This window comes from Terrapene carolina, unplaced genomic scaffold (genome assembly GCF_002925995.2).
Source record: "Terrapene carolina triunguis isolate 2854851 unplaced genomic scaffold, T_m_triunguis-2.0 Scaffold96, whole genome shotgun sequence".
Taxonomy (NCBI): domain Eukaryota; kingdom Metazoa; phylum Chordata; order Testudines; family Emydidae; genus Terrapene; species Terrapene triunguis.
Genome location: NW_020664447.1, coordinates 11271393 through 11293226, shown reverse-complemented (window position 1 = coordinate 11293226; position 21834 = coordinate 11271393). Strand labels below are relative to the sequence as shown.

The following is a 21834-nucleotide window of genomic DNA, read 5'->3' as shown; positions in this document are numbered from 1 at the left end:
GGAGGAGATTTCAGGAAACAGATTAATTTGCATTTTAGCAAATACCAGTGGGGGAAGAAACCAGCATGGAATTTCCTTCACCACTAGACTCCATGTCTCCTTCCTCATAACTTGAATGAACTTCACTTTGGGGGGAAACCTTCAGAAGAATCTATTTAAAATGTTCACTGGACTATATAAGAGAGGAGCAAAGAACCCCAAGTTATCTTTCACCTAGGAACTGAGCACTTTGGACTCTATCAGAAATCCTGACCAGATGGGTGGTCAGCCATCTTGCTGGAAGGTAGACGGGTAAGGAAAACTACCTTGGACAAGGGCTGTAGCTTGTTGTGTTAAGTCTTAGCCTCTAGAAAGCATATTTCACTTTTATTTGCTTTTAGCCATTTCTAATTCTATCCTTTATACTGGAACTCACTTAATATCCTATCTCCTTTTGTGAATAAACTTCTTTTACTTGTAATCTAAACCACTCCAGTGCTGTGTTGGATTTAAAGTGAATGTTAATTAGAGTTAATGTGGCAAGTTACTGAGTATGGTATCTTTAAAGGAACAGACAAACCTTAATATCTCTCGGAATGGTCCAGGAGAGGGCACAGACACACAATCATCATCATCATCACACAGGTCTCCTCTGTACATGGAGCTATGGGTTGCCTCTTCTGCCTGATCTTGATTTTAAAACCACCCCCTTTCTATGGCATCTTGCTTAGACAATGCAGGCACTTACCGGTGTGCTTTCTGCTGTGCATCTGTAAATGGGACAACTTAAAGTATCGTTTGTTACAGCCAGGGTACGCACACATGAAGGGACGTTTTTCATTCGTCTCGCTAGCTGATCGGACAATAGTTGGAGCGACTCCTGGCACTCGCCGAACATCCTACAATGTCAGAAACAGCAGTGTGCATAGCTAATGTGAGCACATATAGTCACAAACCTGCTCCCATGTAATCAGTAGAAACACTCAAACTTCAACACGAGTATGATCCTCTGATGTACCTACCATACTACAAATGACCATTTTTGTATTCTATTAATAATGTATAACAGTGTTCCTTCACCTTTTCCATGTACAGCATTACAAATATGTGAAGGTAAATGCTACATGCTAAATTCCCTCTAATATTTATTATCTTACAATAAATGGCCCAAGTTCCAAACTAATTACCAACAGCATAAATGTGGAGTAACCCCCTTTAGCATCAATGGACTAGCTTCAGAATTATAACAGTGTAAAAGAGATCAGAACCTGACCCCGAGTAATGTTTTTATACTTAATTTTACAAGCTAGAAATTAAGATAAGGTCCAAGGAAGTCAATGTAAGAAAAAATGTTACTATTAGATACTGCTGTAGATTGCAACATTGACTATACAATGGTACTGCCACAGTGTTCCAACCAAGATGGACTTTCTTCTGCGATAACTGAATGTTAACTGCACAGTTCTGTTCACTGCATGTAAAGTTTAATCATTTAACTTTTTTCTAAGAGCTGGTTCACTAAGTGATGAATTGTTAAACTATAAAAAAGGACCAGGTACTATTAATATAATCTAAAGATCATCCTATTGAGATACATTAACAACACTGAAGCAGTGCAGAAAAGTCAGAATACATTTTAAATTTCTTAAAAAGCTTTGTGGCCAGTCTATTCAGTTTACAGAACGTATGCATTTATTGTGCCTTATGTCAAGGCACCTCAAGCGTAATATACAGCATGGGATCCATTAGTATTAATTCTATAACCAGTTAGAAATGGATGGGAATCAACCCTCCTGGATTTTATGGCCCTTTCAAGTGTTTAACTGGTGATTTAGCCATTAGGGATGTGATCACTTCGTGTACTTCTGTCTTCAGGGAATGATGTTCAAATTGTTACAATTTCACAAATCCACACATTCAGAACTTCATCTGACACCTCATTTTTGCTCAACCTTATATACAATCCCAGGTCTAATCTACTATAACTACAGAAAAACTTATGTGGCCAAAGTTACTAAATACCTAACTTTCAAGTTAGATGAGAGGCTTCTAATTTTTGGCCATCCTAAAGTTAGTGAATAATGCAGCTCCAAAGATATATTTTAGAAGGAAAAATACATGATTTTTCATACTACAACATGTATGATCTTATTTTGTTCCTCAGTGAAATTGGAAATCAACGTATCTCAGGGATTTCTTAATGACACAGGAAGACCTAAAGTTAGCAACAGAATTATGAATACCAATCAAATAATCAATAAGTAACTGAAACCCTATAAAAACAGTAATTCTTCTTCCCTATGTAGAATGTCCTAATATACTTACTTGTATTCCTCTAAAGACTCCATGGGTGTGTATTCTATATTGGGCCCCACAGCTGTATAACATAGGACCAGTGTGGTTGTCACTCTCATATCCTGTTGCATGGCTGCAGATAAAGAGGGGAACAATGCATAGAGTTATATATTATTTTAGTGCACAGCTCCAAGCAAGAGGATTTGTTTCTTAATATGGTGATAAATTATTTAGGCTTTGATTTGGTAGTCAGGAGATCTATCCTCAAGTGAAAATTACTGGAGAAAGATTTCTCTTTCATTGCATGGGTCAGACCATGATCATCACTTTTCCAGCACAATGCATTGACTCAATAATATAGTTGCATTTATTATTGCCCAATAAATACTGTCCAGAAAAAAAGGAGTATTGTCATGGTTTAAAGTGTGATGCATTACCACAAAGATGTTAAGAAAAAGAGACACACACAGGAACATAAACTTATGTGCATATGTGCAAGTTATTTATCAGCTAAATGCTGAGCTGGCTATTGCTAATATCTTTGGAATGAGCAAAATGCCTCAAGTTTCACATTAAGTACAGTGGATTTTGTCAGCACCTCATGACTCAGATATTACCAGATAGTACTGAGAAAGTGATGACATTTATAAGAATAGCAGTCGTGTACTCATAAGTACAGATTACAAATCAGCGTCCTAACCATTTAACCCACATATCAGCTTGCAAGACGCACTGTAGTTTAACTCTTTGTAAAAACCAACCTATGCTAAACACAAAGGGGATGAGCCTCAGTTGGTGTAAATTATCAAGATTCCCCAGGCAGCAGCACAGCAACATTTAAAATAAATGTTTTTTTCACAATTTTGTTTACCTAGTTAAGATGAATCCTGCAAAATGTTATGTTTTGGTTTGTAGAAAGGTAGGAACACTAATGGATTTTTCCACTTTAATAACTGTGAGATGTACACTGCAATTTTTAGTTCTGAATTAATAGTCATTTGTGTTAATAAATTAAGAGCTGTAGGTGTTTAAATTTCAGTATCATGAACATTCAAAAACTCCAGGAGTAGAGTCCAGGGAGACACAATGGGGGAACAATGTAGATGGATGAAATGTGGGATTCTGAAGCAAAGCCTAGAATAACCAGGTCTATTGCCATCACAATTAGAGGCCATTGAGGCTCCAGACCTCTGACTGAAAAGGAAAGCAGGGCCCACTGAAAGAAAGCAGTCTACGTGGAGGTCCAGTCTTTCGAATGATTTACAAGAACAAGCAATGGAATTGCAGGCTGGAAAGAGTCTGAAAGTTTCATGAATATGACCAAAGGGGAGAGAGCTTTTGTGACTATGTAATATTTGTAAAATGTGTGTGTTGCATTCTTCTTTAGCAAGTCCACATCGAGACTAGCAGTCTGCTTCTGACGCCTAACAGAGGTGTTCCTTTGCCTCACGTGGTACAGTTCTGTAGGTTCAAACACTGCTAATGGCACCCTTTTCTACTAATTACACTAAACCCAAAGGAAAGCTTCCGGCACACATGCAAAACCTCTGCTGGGGAGATTACCTTCATATTCTGGAGGCTTCTCTCCCCAAAATTCATCATGGGGTATCCCAGTAACAGCCTTTTTTATCCAACTGTTCAGGATGGCACTGCATGGCAGCTACCTACCTAGAAGCCACAACTAGCTTTCTTGAAAGAAAGACAGATTTTTAGTTCAATTGGTTTTTTCAGAGACAAATCTACAAAGCTATGGCGTCACATCCTTGGCTGGGCAAGTCAGTGGATCAAAAGTGACACAGCAAGCATGTGTTCCACTTCTTCACAAATTCTACAACAGCTGTGATTTTCCTGGTTTGGAAGGGCTAGTTTTTTTTCAAGAACACCTAAACCTGGCAGAACCAATGAGTTAAAGACTAGGCCTCATAGGAAAGTAGAGGCTTTTTTAAAGTTCACAATGAAACAGGCTAAAAGAGGGTTGCAAGGTGAATAAAATCTTTTAATAGTGGCCTTACCATTAGTAATAGGGAGAGAACAATGCTGGCACCTGTTCAGGGCAGAAATCCTCTTTTATCTATGTATCAATGCCTACCACAATGGGACCCCAATCCCGATTAAGGCCTTAGGTGCTACCAGAATACAAACAATAAATAATCATTTTCTCAGTTACAGCATCCGCCAATATCAGAGAGCCACAAACAACCCCATCGATGTTGAATTTACCTCTCAATTCAAAGGACAGCAACAATGAAATCTGCTACTTGTGTAAAAGCCTGTCAAAGGGAAGGAGCATCTACCACATGGCAACATCTGTTTTAATCGCCGAGGGGAAGGAAGTTAGCATGTTATAGTAAGGGAGAGGCATCTGTGCAGTTCACAGCAGAAGCAGTTGCTGATCTGTAGTGCCATAGGAAAGCAAGGGTAAATGTAAACTTTATCATTATTAGTCACCTGTCTGAGTAGCCTAATTTAGCTTTATAATCCTTCACCTATCAGATCCACACCCCTGATAGCAGCCTAGGCAGTTCAAAAGACAAGATAGTTTGTAGGAAGATACCTTAAACATATGATAAACTTTACACTGGAAGAAACCTCCAAAAGGTACAACAAATTACAGTAGAAATCATGTATCAGAATGGTAGCCGTGTTAGTCTGTATCCACAAAAACAACAAGGAGTCTGGTGGCACCTTAAAGACTAACAGATTTATTTGGGCATAAGCTTTCGTGGGTAAAAAACTCACTTCTTCAGATGCATGGAGTAGAAATCATGCTACAAAACACAGACTAACTTGTACTCTGCACTGTCTGAAATACAGGAGACTTGCAAGGTTTTCGTTTGTAGGTGCCAAGGATTTTCTGAAGGACTATTCAGTTCTGTAATGGAAAGTAGCCAGCAGAACCCACTTATCCTAGGAATTAGAAATGGAAGGAAGATATATGAGATCCCCTGGAATGCTCCTCATGGTATTTTCTCCAGTCTACTTTTAAAATATCTTCATGGATGGGGCTTCTACCAAATCGCTCTGTATTCCCCAAGCTTAAATTTCACTGACAGGAAGTTTTCCCTAACATTCCTCACATTTTTTTATTTCATCCCATTACTCCTGGTCATATGCCCTCTTTGCTTTGTCGAGCAGAACTGTAGTGAAAGGCTTGATCACATTAGAAATTGTTTTCAAAGCCAACTAACCACTCACATATTAACTAGTGAGCAAACTACCCATTTAACAGTTCTCCCGAAAAGGCATCTTAGTAAGAAATAACCGTAGTTCCAGTTCCTTAAAACCCACCAGCATTGTCAGGGACTTATCACATATGGCCCTGTTATACTAACTTTGTTCATGTCGAGTAGGAAGGCACAACTCAATAATGAGTAAGGGTAGAGTAACCTGACCCTAAACAATTGTAATATTCTCACATTGGGGCACTTACTGGAAGTCAATGGGACTGTTGGTACAGCAATGTAAGACTTTCACAAATTGGGCCTGTAGCTGCTGCTTTGAATTGAAATCTCACTCTGCATTGATAGTCACTGTCACACAGCTTGTGAAATAGACTGGATTTCTCATGTCTCTCCCTCTCGCTATCTCCCTTTTGTTAAGAGCAAACATGATGCATGCCAAGCTATGTGAATTTGTTGATACACCCATAATTTATTTAGCATACACACTAGAATGTGGAAGACTCAATGGAAGAACTAGGGTAAGTCTGGCAGCTCCTCTACAGCTTCTCAGACTTTCCAAAAATTACAGAATCACAACCACTGGTTTCATTTTACACAGGAGATAGCAACCAGAGGAAAGTCCAACCTCTATGAGCAATACAAGTCATCAGTGAGTTCATGCATGCAGTACACTAAAATAATTACAAATACACATCTTTCAGCTGGAGATTTAAAAAAAAAAAAAAAAGAGAGGGAAATTCTTTGACTTTAAAAACTATAAAAAAAAAAAAAAAAAAAAAAAAATCTTTCAGCTGGAAATAAAAAAAAAAAAAAAAAAGAGTGGGAAATTCTTTGACTTTAAGCTCTTTGGAGTAGGGACTACATTTACCTGGGTGAGCAGGCAGTACCTAGTACATTGTGACCACTAATGGTAAGTAAAAATATTAATACATAATAAATAAATAAATTAAATTAAATAAATAAATGTGTCCTGCTTGTTTACCAAGGGATCAATTGTCCTACATCTCTACAAATACATTTTAATCTATATAATTTTGCACCTTTGCATCTGAGCTAAATAAGAATAAACAAAACTTATGGTTTAAAATGAAGTTGCAACTGAAGCCAAGGTGTTAATTGTAGAGTGGAAATTTGGAATCATCAAGAAGTCAAAGCTGGAAAAAATGGGAGAAAAAACTGTTTCCTCTGTTTAATGTTTAAAGTCATATTTATGACTGATAGGGGGGAAAAATGCTGAAAAGAGTCAAGGCTAAGCAAAGCCAGATGCAGTTAAACCTGTTGTCAGGACAGGACTATTTTAGTGAGGCAGGCAAACCCTACAGGAGTTCCTGATTGAGTAAAAACGGCAGGACTTGGCCCTTAAGGGTCCCAATTCTGCCTTCATTGGTGAATACAGAATTCCCTTGGAATCAATGGAAGTTGCACAGATCTACCCAAAGGCAGAACTGGACTGTAAATATTTAGAGTTCATCAAGTTGGTTGCTGAGATGGCCCCATATACATATTGTCCTTTGGTTCTAGGCAGTCAGCTGCAGACCTGGAAAAAATGCATAAAATGTAGCTCCACATTTCTGCAAAACAAAGATTGATACTTATGCAGCATAAAATGCTAAGCAAGCGCTATCTACTGTAGAGCATTTAGAAACATTTGTCTTTAGCATTAGGCCAGAAAATCCTTAACACTTGGAGAGTAGCTCTTTTAAAATGATTAATCTCGACGCTGTACAAATTGTACAGAGATTAATAAAAATGAAGGTTTTACAGATGAGAATGTGTGATGAAAAACAGAGCAGCTTTGGAGAGTTGTACCAATCTAAGACGTTATAAAAAAATCTCATAAAAGATCACTTTCTAATCTGAATATATAAAAAAACCCCACAACCTGCAATTTCTCTCTCACACCAACTTTACTTTGTTACACTAGAACTGTCTGATTAGTTTACAACTAGCCTCAACTTAAATCTGGAGAGTCAAGCTTGATTTTTTATTACTATTATTTCATAAGACTAAAAATGGGACTTTATAGGGCATATTGAGAAGAGTGAGCAAATATCAGCATGAAACATGAATGCACATTGACTCATAAAACGGAAGAATTAAAAAATTAGGAAGGAAAAATTACACAAAACACGCACCACGTTAAGATGCAATTTACTAGTGTTTCAATGCAGGAACTGGAATATTTGGGTGTAGAAACAGAGCCAAAAATAAGGCAGAACAAGGGTGCGGGCAGTCTGTGTGATAACAGCACAGAAGAGAAATAAAGCTAATTTCCTTTGATAAAATATTTACCACACAATATTATGGGAAATATATGCCACCACTGAGGCAATAAAGAGAAGTCTGATTAATGATATAGATGATGTTTCCTCCTGTTATTGGTGGTAATGCTATTAAGCAGGAGGGAAGCATAAAGTTGCTGCTTTATCTGCATTCTCCAAGGCAACTGACCATCAGAGAAATGATTTCACTGATTAGGGCCCAGTGTGCAATCATTATGGAGAAAGAAAAGTTGGCTGTTGAGATTAAGGCACTGGACTAGTATTCAGAGACCTGGGCTCAATTCACAGCTCTGCTTGTGTACTTCTTTAGGCAGCTCACAATCTCTTTCAGTGAAATCCTTGTTCCACTGAAGTCAATGGGAATTTTGCCATTGACTTCAATGGAACTAGGATATCGCCTTCTGTGCCTCAATTCCCTATCTGTAAAATGGGGAGAGTACTTCCCTTCCTCACAGTGGAGAGGATAAATTCATGATTAGGCATTCTGATGTGAGAGAAAAGGGGGAAATGTTTAATACCATGAAAAACATATCATTGCATGCTCCCATTCACACTGGCTGCAGGTTTGAGCCCAGCTAGGGATGATTTAGACTCCCAGAACTTACTAATGGTGTTTTATAAGGCTATGGTGAAGGTTCTCTTGTTAATCTATTATAGAAAGCCTAAACCTTAAGGGTCTTGCATTAGAATGCAATTGTAATAGTGCTTTACAAAGGACCTCTCCATTGTTCTTTCCAGTGAGACCAAGCAAATGGCAATACACACTAGTGTGCATGGGAGCCCAGCCCACTGATTACATAGCTCAAGAATAAAGAAAAAAGGCACTGAGCCAAACTCAGTCAGTTCATATATGTGACCTCAGTGGGACTGTACACGTTAACTTCAATTTCCAGATAGCATAGCCCTTATTTCTTCAATTTTCTATCTGCTCTGTGACAGAGCTCCTCATTTGGTAGCTTATTGAGCTAGTCACAGGTTCAGGTTCCAAAGCAGGGTTGAGGCTTCTATCCAATATTGACAGGTCTATGCAATACCAGTGGGATGCTGCACTATAGTCTTTTTTCAGATCATGGCCCCAATTCTTGGGCCCACCTGAGTGGCACTTCTGAGACTGCCAGGGACTAGATAGCTGAATAGGTAGCTAGTCAATATTTTTCTTTATTCTCATTAATCAGTGTGTGGCCATATTACTTATCAGACGCTATCCAAAACCTGTACTAAATAAAGAAATATTTAATTTCTTCATGGGCCTTCTAAGGTTCTCATCACCATAGTATGGAGGATTTAATATTACCTAATGAAAGTATCTTCACATCACCCCCTATGAGGCCATATTATTTTCCCTATTTTACAGCTGTGAAACAAAGGCTCAGAGATTAAGGCTAAATTTATCAAAAAAGTGTCCACTAATTTTGAGCGTGTATCTTCAGATGTATAAAAGGCCTGATTTTTCAGAGTAATTAGTATCTTTATAGCACTTTATATTTTCAAAGCACAGTGCCCATTGACTTCAGCTGCAGTTGTGAGCTCTCAGCACTAATACAAATCAGGCCCCAGCTGTCTCAACTTGCACACCAGAAAATGAGGAACACAGTTAGTGAACACTTGTGAAAAGTTTGAAAAAACAGAATCCTGTTCTTCTGAGTGACATTTGACTGCCTTAGCCATCAGACCATCCTTTCTTCTCCTGCAATCCTTTGCTTCATTCACTCCACACCTACCACTGTTTGCAACAAATTGGAGAGGGGTGGGCGGAATGGTTCTACAGACAACAGTGTCATTCACTATGCAATCCAGATCCATTTCCTGATTCCTGTCTATCCTGTGCACTAAACATAGGGTGACCAGATGTCCCGATTTTATAGGGACAGTCCCGATATTTGGGGCTTTTTCTTATATAGGCTCCTATTACACCTCCCGCCCCGTCCCGATTTTTTCACACTTGCTGTCTGGTCACCCTAACTAAACAAGACAGGAGTCCTGGGGATAAAATAGCATGTATCGCATAATCAGAGACTATATCATAATGCCTATGCATAAGGGGGGGCTGAATAAGGTTACATAACGGAAAGTGCCAGGCAACCTTAACTATAGGTGTCACTGCCAACCCTGCCTAGAATATATGGTAGTAGTTTCATTTTAGTACATTAAACTTAAATTAAATATAAACCCAGGAAAAAGGCTACTGAATTAAGTTCATGTAAAATGATAGGGTTTAGAGAGTGATATATCACTAACATATAATTTTAGATTTCCCAATTTCTTGCAAACTTGCAATAATATTTCTTTATTCTTTATAATACAATACATAAAAGAAAGTTCAGCTGAGTCATAAGGAAGTGGTGGGGGGGGAAGAGGGGAATATCTATATAAGGATTGTCATCTTTGGAGAGAAATTAAACTCTCCGTTTCAACATAAAGATGCCAATATTCATAAAATACAACTTCAAGATTGAGAAAAGTATCTGAAACAGTAAACGCCTGGGAATCACTTATGAACAGTTCATATATTTTAAAGATGTAAATCTTAGGAAGAGTACCTTATGTTCATGGCAACTGAGTTTGGAGGTACTGTGTTTTGTAACTCTCAGCCAGAGAAGACAGATAACTATTTTGGCTCATATTACCAGTGATGAGGCCATGTCTAGTACTGATTTTCCACAGATTCTACAATCTTGGCCTATACCAAAACTTTCAGCTTTGTTTTACCATAGATCATTCATCTTGATTTCTTCTTTTTTCCTTTCAAGAATTCTAGGTCACAAACTTTATACTGCTAACAGTCTGCACTTTTGGACAAGTAAAACCATTTATTTTGTTCAGTACTCCTTTAATATTTCTATTGTGTCCCTTTTTTTCCACTCAGTTCCCCAAAGAATAACCTCTTCCTTGTTTTAATAACTTGGACCTCGGTCAAGGTTGATGTGTTTCTCCTTTTTGCAGGATATTTTCTTCAGAAGAGACAAAACAGTGTCTAATATTGCAATGAAGGGGTTTTTTTAAAAAAAGGGTGCAGTTTAAAGAGGAAATTACAAACAGTTATGAAAAAAGTAGGAAATAGCCTCAGCAGCAGAGCTGGTCAGCTTGATTTGTACACAATAGTTGGGTTTGAAGAGAAGGGGCTCCCCTTTCTCTCCAGTAAGGGAGCTGCCTGACAGATTCCAGGTGTATCACAGAAGACGACCACTTCAAACTCATGCTTCTTTCACTAGTTTGCTCTGATACACATGGTTTACTACACTACTATCTAGTGCCTCTAGACTTTCGGTACCATTCACGAATAAGGGTTAGAAGCAGATCAGCAGTATTTCATACTATTGTGCTATACTGAAGCCAGCCTGCACAAATACCATACCAGATAGATCTGGATCGAGTCAGTTTCCTACATATTAGTTTGGGAATCTCCCTTTTTAAAAATATATACATATATATTTACTCAGAAAAGGATAAAGAACAGCCGTAGTTTATCTTACAAAGTCAGGCAAACGTTGGCTTTGTCTGGGCAAGGATCAAAAGGAGGTTCTTGAGAACATGTTAACTAGCATGTTATTAATCTCTACTCTGGACCAGGCAAGTTATAGGTTAGCAGAAGCTAGCTACTTGAGTTGAAGTCTAGGCTCCCTGCAAACCTTAAACTGGACCAGGTAGCACTTACTGAAGTACAACTTGCCTTGTCCACACTAGAGTTTTAGAATGGGTTAGTTACACTGTGCTACCAAAACATATTTTTAAAAATAAACCACGTTCATATCCTCGTCCAGAAAAACCCTCTGATGTGCTCTATTCGTTTCCTCCTAGCACATCCTCTTCCACGATCCCAAGGTGCTGTCCCATTTTGGAAGGGCAAGAGTGGTTAAATTTTACTGACAACCCCGCAAGGGGATTTGGGAGACATCTTTGGAATCTCTCAATACAGTTACTGTCCTGCCTATAGGAAGGAAGGGACAGAAGCCCTGGCCCTGTAGGCACCACACCCTGTGTCTTTGCTACGCTACCAACGTCTCTGATCTACAGCACCTCTGAGGCAGGCTTCCTGCTTGCAAAGTAACAGGAAACCCATATTGGGCAAGCCGCAAACAGGCTAGAGTCCATTCCCCGCAAGGTGGGAGGGTGACAATGGTATGGAGGAAGGAAGCCAGAGAAGATGGAAAGGGCCAGGAAAGGCAGGGACAGAGGATGTGGGGACTGGAGAAGGGAAAGATAATAAAAAGGAGGGAGAGAAGAGCTGGCATGAGGAGCAGAGTGAGGTTAGAACTAGAGAAAAAGGAGAAAGGAATGGAGGGAAGGAGACACAGGAGGTAGCAGCAGTAGTCTAAGCCTGGAACTCTTTCATTTGTTCTTGCTCTCACTGTGTTGTAGGAGTGTGGAGAACACTTTACACCCTGCAATCCTGGGCAGGACAGTTTGAGGCTGATTATGGCAGGGGTGGTGAGAGCAGGCCAGGCCTGATCATCCCAGCATTGATACCCAGGCAGATCAGCCCCCGCACACTTCCCACACCCAAAATGCTGTTCTCCCAGCTTTTCATGGCTCTTTCCCCTTCTGCTTTTTTGCTCAGGCCACCCCTGCATTGTGTCTCATTCCCCAGGCCCTCTCTAACAGCTACCATTGTTATTTCACACACCACACAGGTCACGCGCTGCCTTTGGCTATGAGCTAGGCCCAGCAGCCCCCTGGCAGGCATTCCTGATGCCGAGCACGCACAAGTCCAGGGCTGAATCCAGCACAAGATCTATTGGGCAGCCACTGTTTACAAGTTACAGAAAGCACATTTCTGAATTGCACTCTGACCCAACAGTAGTTATGATGGGGTCAAGACGACAACACCTCACTGCAAGGAAGTCTGAACTAATCAGAGGTCAGAATCTAAAAAAAAAAAAAAAAAAGCATTTTTTTTAAAATTTATATTAATGGAAGTTAACAGAATGGACAAGCTCCACATTTAACTTCACCATTCAATTGCAGAGGTTTTTCCACTGTTTCCCATCTTTCATTCACGGGCTTAATTTTGTTACTGCTTTGGAGTAGAGATCTACCTTGTCTTCATACCCATTCATGCACTCCCTCCTATCAGATATTGGTGCTGTATATATGGACTAATACGACTGCTTAGAACCATCTATAATACAATTATACAGATTTTCACATTCATGTTATCCCAACTTACATTCAAATATTACTAGTCTATTACTGGAAAAACACCTTGCTCACACAAATTGAAAGCTATTACATTTACTTGGCACCTGAATTGTGTAACCTACAATGAAGACAGTTTGTTTAGACAGTAAAATGGTTAAAAATCTACAACCAACATACTGTTCTCCAAGACATATTGGTTTAAGTCAAAAGACAAAAAAAAACAAACAAACACAATTTAAGAAAATATTGCTAGTTCTTTCCCAGTTGACTAACCTTAGACTAAAAAGTCTAAGAGAAAACTTGACCATAAAATTCTTATTAACTGTGAACTGACTAGTAGAATAAAAATTTTAATAGTTCAATAGGGTTATTTTTTTAAACTCAACATATTAAATTACAGACAAATAAAGACCTATTTTTTGGACAGGTTAGCATTTTTCATGCCAGTAACCTTATTCCATTCATAAAATAAAAAATAAAATGAAGTTAACTACGCTAATGCAGAAGAAGATTACAAAATAATAAAACATCTTACCCCTTTAACGTAGATCCCAAGTTCATTTGATTCCATGTCATGCATTCAAACTGTGAGGTCATTTGGTATAAATTGTCACTGTTATGAAAATATCTAGAATTAGAACTAAATTACTTGACCAAAATTCAAGTAATACTTAAAAGAAGCAATAATTTTCATTTTTCTTTTTTAAAAGGGGTTTTCAAAATACATATAGCAGTACCAAATGAATTTATTTTATTTCAACTCTTATGTTTGTGACATTAGTTTTAAAAGAAAAAGAAAGAATGATTATGTGATAAAAGACAAGGTGTTCATTGTGATCTAACTTGTAAATTTTAAATGGCTGAAAATTATATGCAATAAAGCTCTTAAAGAAAAAAATATATACTCCAATTAAATTAATGGAACTAGTATATACAGATTTGTGGGTTAGCAATAAAGAAGATTTCTTATTTTTATAAAAAAGAAAGCAAGTGAATTAACTTTTAATAACGCGTGTAGAGGATAACGTGGTTAATGGACTGAAAGCTATCAGGACTGGTGACCAATGTTACTACATAAAGTGACTTGAGAAGAAAAATGGAGTGGTTGAACCATAAATTAAACTCACAACTGGAATACTAGTCTTTTTTGGTTTTATGTTTTTTTGTAAAATGTTATAATCTTAGAACAATGAACTCAGCAGACAGCAATATTCTCAGAAACTGGTTGTCAGTTGCTTACTTTCTATTTTTAAAGAAAACACTTCAGTGTTTTTTTATTTGAGATCAACTGTAACCAAAAGAAATGTAGATTACAGATCTACTGATATAATAATGCTCAACACTTATCACAAATAATTTAAACAGAAAAGTGAACAGGTATGTGCTTCGAGGAGGGGGAAATCTGCTGCAAACTTGCAACACCAAAAGCAGTCCGTTTCCCTAGGGTTCTCCCGTAAGAGGAGAGTCTCGCTATACAGACAGGGCTGAGCAAGCTGGTTTCCATCTACACAGCATGCTCGCACAACACTTCTCCAAGGAAACCCGCCGTGTGTTCTTTCTGAATCTTGGTTCTCCTGGAAATCCAAGTTCCCATTGCTACCCAACATTTCTCCGATCTGCTGCAGAGACTCTAACTGAAACAACGTTTTGAGTCTCTAGTCTTTTCGAATCAATTTTCTGATTGATGTGGGTGCCAGTGAAATAGCAATTCACAATCAGCATAAGACCCCTGGTTGATTAATAATAGCTAAACTCACTAGATTTATGTAATGATTGTATATAATTTTGTTGAGAGAGTTTTTTCATGGCAGGAAGAAGTGAGCTAGAAAAGTCAGATTCCAGTGGGAAGCTTTTGCATATAAAACAAGTTAAATTACTTCAATCTTAAAGTATGTGTAATATCATTTGTCAGTATCGCGGGACACTATTATTCATTAGAATGTCTGAACTGCTATTATGCTACTACAATGTCCTGCATATCAGCTCAGAAATTGTTAGACTCTCCTGCAGTTTCCCCATTTGCAACAGCAGTTCGTGCTGGTCTGTGCCACTACGTTTTGCAATTCCACGAATTCTTCCTGTAATGCTGCTGTAATTAATTCCTCCGGGGCCCTGATTTTTATTAGAAGTGCCCGCCCGATGCATTTACAGCAGGAGATTTCCCTTTAACTTTCTTTCCCTTGACAGTTCATTTATAAGAGCCTCCTCCACAATATTTCCCCCCTCCCTCCTTTGCTTTTTCATCAAGCAGTACACATTCATCTTGTCACTAACCAGCAGCCACTGTATTCCATACTGGGTTTGGTGACAGTGCACAAAACAAATCGCTTAGGAACCAGGACAATGTTCAGAGACACGTTGAAGGTAGTCCTGGGCTCCATTTCACTACAGTTGGAAGCGTGGCTGGCTCATGCACTCCATTCAATAGGAGGTTTACAGCTATGTGTCCCGGCTACAAAAGACAGCCTTGCCAGTGCAATCAGGGGAATTCTCCGCTTAAGGGATCCTGAGTTTACACTTGTCATCAAATAAACTCAAAGATGGTTTGTCCCTTGCAACAGGTACAGAGGCAAATTCTGCTCTCATAAAAACTCCCACAGACTTCCATGGACTTTGGATCAAGCCCCTTACACTGGTCATTCCCATGACGTTAGCCCGGACCCCCATTTACGCCGGTGTAATAGAGCAGAATTTGGCCCAGAGAAGTGGCTTGAGCAAAGACAGACCCACTAGTCACTGGTTATGTATTTGCCGAGAAAGAGAAGGAGGAGACAATAGTAACACGGTGACATCCGAGAGGCCACCCACTGACAATCAAGGTACCATGGGGGACAGTGGCTGGAGCTGCGGGGACTGGAGGGGAGCGATTTGTGAAGGTTAAAGTATTAAGCTCCAAATAGATGTTGCAGCCCGACCCTGCTCCCGCTGAAACGGGCAGCAAAGTAACTGCTGTTTACTTCCAAGGGGGCCCGGTGGAAGCGCTCACCTGGTCTGCGGAGAACATAGGGACAGGCAGGAGCATCCCACCCAGCCAGGAAACCCAAGGGTGACTAACCCAGCAGCCTGAGAGCATAGCCCTTCAAAGTCCCCCGGGGCCCCGGCACTGGGACCTCCACTCCAGGACCCCTCTCTCTGCCTTTGGCTGGAGCCCGGGATAACACGGTCCCGGCCGGGCCTTCTCCAGTTTCTGATACTTGCTTCCTTCTCACGAGAACATCAGGGCTGCAGGTGGGATGGTTTAAGCTACAAACCCACGGGAAGGGAAAAAGGCCTCGGCATTTCACCCGCTTACCCTGGAGAGCCCAGCTGGCTGAGTGCCCCTCTCTGCGCTCTGGCTGAAGGCACCTCAGCAGTTATTCCGGAGTCTTATGCCTCCATAGCTAGAACTGTGTTTCCATTTCTACCGCAGCAGGGACTTCTGCCCGGTTCTCCCGACTGCACAGCTCCGCGGAAAGGCCCCTGCCCACCCTCAAGAACAATCAACGTCCATGTTAACTCGGCTGAAAGCCCGTTCCCAGGGTCTAGCCCTGTAATGGGAGGGTTAATACGCATGCAAAAGAGAAGCCATTTATACAGATGGCTCCCGATCTAAAAACAGACCTATGTTTAAGTCACCAGTATTTAATCACACCGGAAAAATAAGCGTTTAGACCCATCGGTTCCTAAAAACTTTGGAGACCACCATTGCCACTCAGGGTTGCTTACTGACCTCAGCCATTCGTAAAGATAACCCGCAGAGAGTGGTAAGAGTCGGTTTTGTTTATCTGTTTAAATTCAGGCTTGTACGAGTTCTGGCTGGGGAAATCCCCCATAGGCTTTACCAGATACATACTGTACTCGTGAAAAAGCTCCTGTTAAATACAATGATAAAAATAAGACGCCTGTGGCATGAGGCAATACTGTGCTTGAACACACATATTTGAGCTGGAAGATTTTAAAGAGTGACTAGGTATCTAGGTGTGTGTGTGTGTGGCGGATTGTATTGAATTTTCTCCCTGTTTTATTCTGAGCATCCTCGATTGCTCTCAAGTAAACGTGGCTCAATGGCCTTGACAAGCAAACACAATTTTGCTTCAGGTGTGTGTGGGGGGGGGGGAAGTGTTCATCATCCCCATCTAAGATCAGACAGGACTGTAGACCTAGCGAATGATTCATAGGTGGTGGACATCAAGAGCCCAGTCCTGCTCCCATTGCAGTCCGCGGAATTCTCTCAGTTACTGCAATGGGATAATAGCAATGATTCAGCCGCCCCTATAGCTACCGATCACATCACATCCTGGCTGGAAGATTTTGTGAATCTCCGCTCCAGTGGAAACACCCTCCTGTTCCATGCTGCAAATAGAACACAGAGGTGAAAGTTGCTGCTGCTGGGGAGAGACTCCAAATGCCAAAACACAGCGAGCTGGAATGTAAGTAGTACTGCGAACTCCGGGCTCCACGGTTGATCACCCCAGGCTGGAAGCAAGCGGGAGGCAGAAAATGGCATGCTTGACCAAGTTTGCCAAGTGCACCACCGGGCTTCTACAAAAAGAGTTTAGTATGGTGTATCTAATAGAGGAAGTATAACAAAGTATCCATACATCCATTTAAATCTAAAATGGGTTATTACTGCCAGTGCTACAGGATGGTCTCAGAGTCAATAGTTATGTTCAAATCTTAGCTTTAAATACGATTTGAATGATGAGAAGGAAAACTGGAGTCTCTGGGGATTTGACTGCATTGATTCCCATTTGAATCACTAGTTCCCTCAAATGACCACAAATAAGACACTAAAAATAACTTATTTTCATTACAGAGATGTTTTTAAAATGAAATGGGGGGGGGGGACTTTTCTACAACGAGGATTAATGTAAGTTGGAGTGAAATAAAAGGAAGTCAACCCTGAGCAAAAGAGGAACTTTAAAGGAAACCAGTAGTAGATCATATAGAGTTTGTTTTGGCCTGCACGGCAGTATTACTGAGTTCTTGACCTCTGCACAGAAAGAGCTATAATCTGAACTGAAACTCCTCCACTCTTAAAGTCTTTGCAAGTGTGACTCACAGTAAATTTTCAACATTAAACATGTTTACTACATTAAACAGCATGAGGTAGAAAAGTTCACATCACCATTTTAATGGAATCGCAATGCACGCTTTCAATCTGCATAGCTTTGCCATCAATAACTAGCCATCAACAACAGACACAATATCTCTTGGCAGATGCGGTGCTTGTGTTATAAGAGAGAACAAGTAGTTGCCAAAACTGGAGATTTCAGAGATACTGTTGCTTCCATTATAAGAATTATGGGCTCTTGAATATTTATTTCAAGTTATCGCCTTTCTTACTGTCTCTTTTACCAGGGCAAAACAATGGAAAGGTCTTCAGTCTTAGACTTGCTTGCATATTTTCTCCTTACTTCCTTTCTTTATTATGGACAAATTGGTTGCTACTAGCTAGCTAGACTTGGAAATCTTAACAGCAGTATTTGGTGAATTACTGCAGTGTATGTAGAACTCTGGAGTTTTGTAAATGTATTGTTAACCTGTTAAAGGAATAGTTATGAATTTTATATCAAATTTGTTATAGGATTCAGACACTGATCAGAGCAATAAGAAGGCTGAGTGACTGCTGGTGGCTGTGAAATGATGGTTGATGCCTCTTTGCTTTCAGAGGTCAAAAATAGTTTAAAGCCCCGCTTTCTTTTTACAAACACAAAATTTACAATTGTCCTGTGGAACTCATTGCCACAAGGCTACCTTTGTATGGTTCTGAAAGGATTTGACATTTGTATGATAGTGAGAACAATAAAGAGTTACATTAGATAAGATACAAAAATAGCTAGAAGGAATATAAACCCCTTTTCTGAAAGCATAAAGCCACCTCTAAACTGATGGAGACCAGGAGGAAGCCTTTCCTGATGGGCAATTTATTGCATAAACGTCCTCTACAAGGTTTCTTACACTTTCCTAGGAAGCATTTAGGACTGGCTACTGTCTGAGACAGGATTCTGAACTAGATGACCCAGTATAGCAGACAACTCCTATGTCTCTAGTGCCACCAATTGGCTGTTGTGCTCGATTCCCCCTCCTTCCTCCACTTTTAAAAACAAACAAAACAAAATACTAATATGTATGTGCACACAATGAAACGAGTGTTAAGCAACCTGTAAACGGACTGAGGAAAAGAAGAGGATTAATAGAGTTGGGCTGCTAACAAAGGTGGAGCATTACTGTACTGCTCACCTTTGGGAATACTCTGTGGGCCATCTCCTAAGGCAAAACAATGCTTTGTCTACACTGCAAAATTACATGTTTTGTTAATGAATGTCAACACCTCTATGAAACAGCTACACAAATACTGCCTGGCATCAGCTGGCTGGGATTAACCCTAGTCCAGCGTAGGGCTACCCAAGACCAGATGTTAAACACAGCAGTCCTGGTCTAAATTAAGTACCACATGGTGCTTAACACTGTGTTAATACTTGTTCTAACACAATGTAATTTTAGACAGTCTTTCTGAGTGTTTATGAAATCTCCATAGAGAGAGACTTTGTAGGAAATTCTCTCCTTTATCTCAGGATTTTGGTACCTTTTTGCCACTCTAGCTCCCCTGTTGTATATAACAAAGCTTTTCCTCCACGAACTACAGCTGCGTATGAAGATGCACATGAACATCTGAAAACATCCAGAGCTAGATCAATTTAGGCATTTTCCCCAAAATGAGTGTACCTAAATTTAGGCACTTAAATCCATACTGTCAAACCTAAATTCCTGGCCTGATTTTCTGAGGGGAAGAAGTTGAAGTCTATGGAAGCTGGTGGAGCTTTAGACTCCTCCAATGGGACTCAGTGGTCAAATTCAGAGGTGATGTGGGTAAGGAAGGGACCATATTACTGACAGCAGGCTAAGTCAGTCTAAGCAGTCCAAGTTGGTGTAACATACAAATGGAGAAGACCAGAAGAAGGTGTAAATTACACCAATGTGGATGCCCTTAGATTTTGTCAGTCTTGTTTTAATTATGCATGGGGTGGAGTGAGAAGAAAGAAGAAAAGGGATAGGCTCTCCGAACAAGAATGAAGACAATGGCTATCAAATTGTGGTCTATGGGCCACCAAGAGTCCGAGAAGCCCTTCCTGGAGATGTGAAGAATTGAATATTTTGCAGAGTAGGTCCTGGTGGCCCATGAGAGGATCTCTCAAAGAGCGATCCACAGAATGCCAAGTTGGAGAACCCCTGGGCCAAGAGTTAGTTTAATATCTTCCTTGCATCTGTACTAATCCGTACCATCTGTGTTCTCCCTAGCCACTCCTCTACCATCTTCCGTGGAGGAACTAAGGAACGAACATGAAAAATACTCCTGTTTCTTAGATATGTTCTTCATAAATTCCAGTCCATGTTTCCTACCCTCTGTACTGCCTAGAGGCCAACTGGCTCGCTCTGCCTCCCAACAGGGCACCAGTATTCCTGCTTCTGGCACTCGGAGAAAAAGAGATTATATGGATCTGACACACTCGCTGGGATGAACCTGATGATCCAAGAGGATACTTACAGCCACATCAGCAAGTGAACTTTGGGTTTATTCTGATCAGCGCTGTATTGTAATTTTTCAGACAAGGGGCGTTCTGGAGAGTGCATTAAAGCCAAAATTGTAGCTCAACTTTCTATCTAGGCTTCAAACAAACAACTTGTTTCCATGTGTCGTTTACAATTGGTGTCTAAAGTGGTGAGAGAATAGTCTCTACATATGCCTATTTACAGCAGATAGCTGCTAAGGACAAGAACTATATCCAGGTGGATTAAGTCAAACTGTGGTTTCATTAGGAGGTTTTATCGGTGATTCCAAGGGCTGAAGATACCGAAAGAATAGTAGCATAGCATCCCATCCTCTATTTTAAGAGAGACTCCCTATTATAATGAAATGCTAGAGAGCCGACACTTTAAAGATCTGTCAGTATGCCCATTACAAAGTGTTGAGAAACTGGAGTACTAACGTTTTTGTTCTGACGTGTGTAAACGTTCTGGTAGAGCTCTACATATATATGCTGCTAGCTCCAAAAGGGTTTAAGGGATTAATCTTTATCCCACTGCAGTCAGTGTTACAACTTTCATTGGCTTCAATGGGAGACGGATCAAGCCGCAAGTCAGGGAGAAATTGACTGCATGCTACAATGCCGAGCGGTAATAGGATGAATTAAGGATTGAGTTTCAGCTACCCATGAATGAAAGGGTCTAATTCCAAAACTCACAGCAAGAGATTTTAAGTTACTGGCGATGTAGTGTTTGTGCCCTATTTATTCATTAAGGAAAATGTCACCGAAGCTTATGAAAAAATGCCTATTATACAGACATCGTTGGGAAGATAGAAGGTAGAGACCTTCGGTTGGAGTTTTAGAACAACAACAGTTCTTTACTTTCCTACTGGAATGCATATATCAAAGTGCTGGACTTGCTTCATTAAGCATAATTAAGTGCACTTGTAAAACTGAGTGCATCCGCCGTGGAATCAGTAGTATCAATAGATTGTGCTTGCTCACATCCCATCGCAAGAAGTAATGCTGAAGCTATACTACTCGGTAGCCAAGGGAGAGCGGGGCTTAAACAGAAACTTTGTATCTGCTGTTCCCAGAGTGAAGGTTTCTTACTCAATGAAGTAGCTCTATGAGTTAGTGTTTGTGTTAAAATCTAAAATAATTTAGAGTGAGTCTCCAAAGAACAGACCTGCCAGGGTTACAATGGCTGGGGAGACAGCCACACCAAAGGTACCGGTCGTTTCTAAAGAACTGGTCTAGCTATTGGGGTTCTGGCGAGATAAAGTTTTATGGAGTTCTCCCGATTCAGCGACCAGGGTCTTGCCCTGTGGTCCATCAACAAAATTAAGTTTCCGTTAAAGTCCGGCCATTTGTGCATTTAATGTTATAGATATTAGTTCAAAATGGAACAGAGAGCGAGAGGATTGCACTGAGCTGCCTGAAATCCAA

At 40.1% G+C, this 21834-nt stretch overlaps 1 protein-coding gene across 3 annotated transcripts in view; it reads right to left on the bottom strand.

The window, feature by feature from the left end:
- Positions 1-21834, bottom strand: part of WT1 (WT1 transcription factor) — a 46904-nt gene that overhangs the window by 15833 nt on the left and 9237 nt on the right. For 2 of the 3 annotated variants that reach the window (XM_029911520.1, XM_024211470.1), the window contains exons 4-6: positions 13413-13490; positions 2305-2407; positions 728-878 (exon numbers count right to left, since the gene is read on the bottom strand). In XM_029911520.1, the coding sequence (XP_029767380.1) occupies positions 728-878; positions 2305-2407; positions 13413-13490 (332 nt within the window). The remainder of the gene's footprint in view (positions 1-727; positions 879-2304; positions 2408-13412; positions 13491-21834) is intronic. The other variant, XM_029911521.1, reaches the window with a different exon arrangement.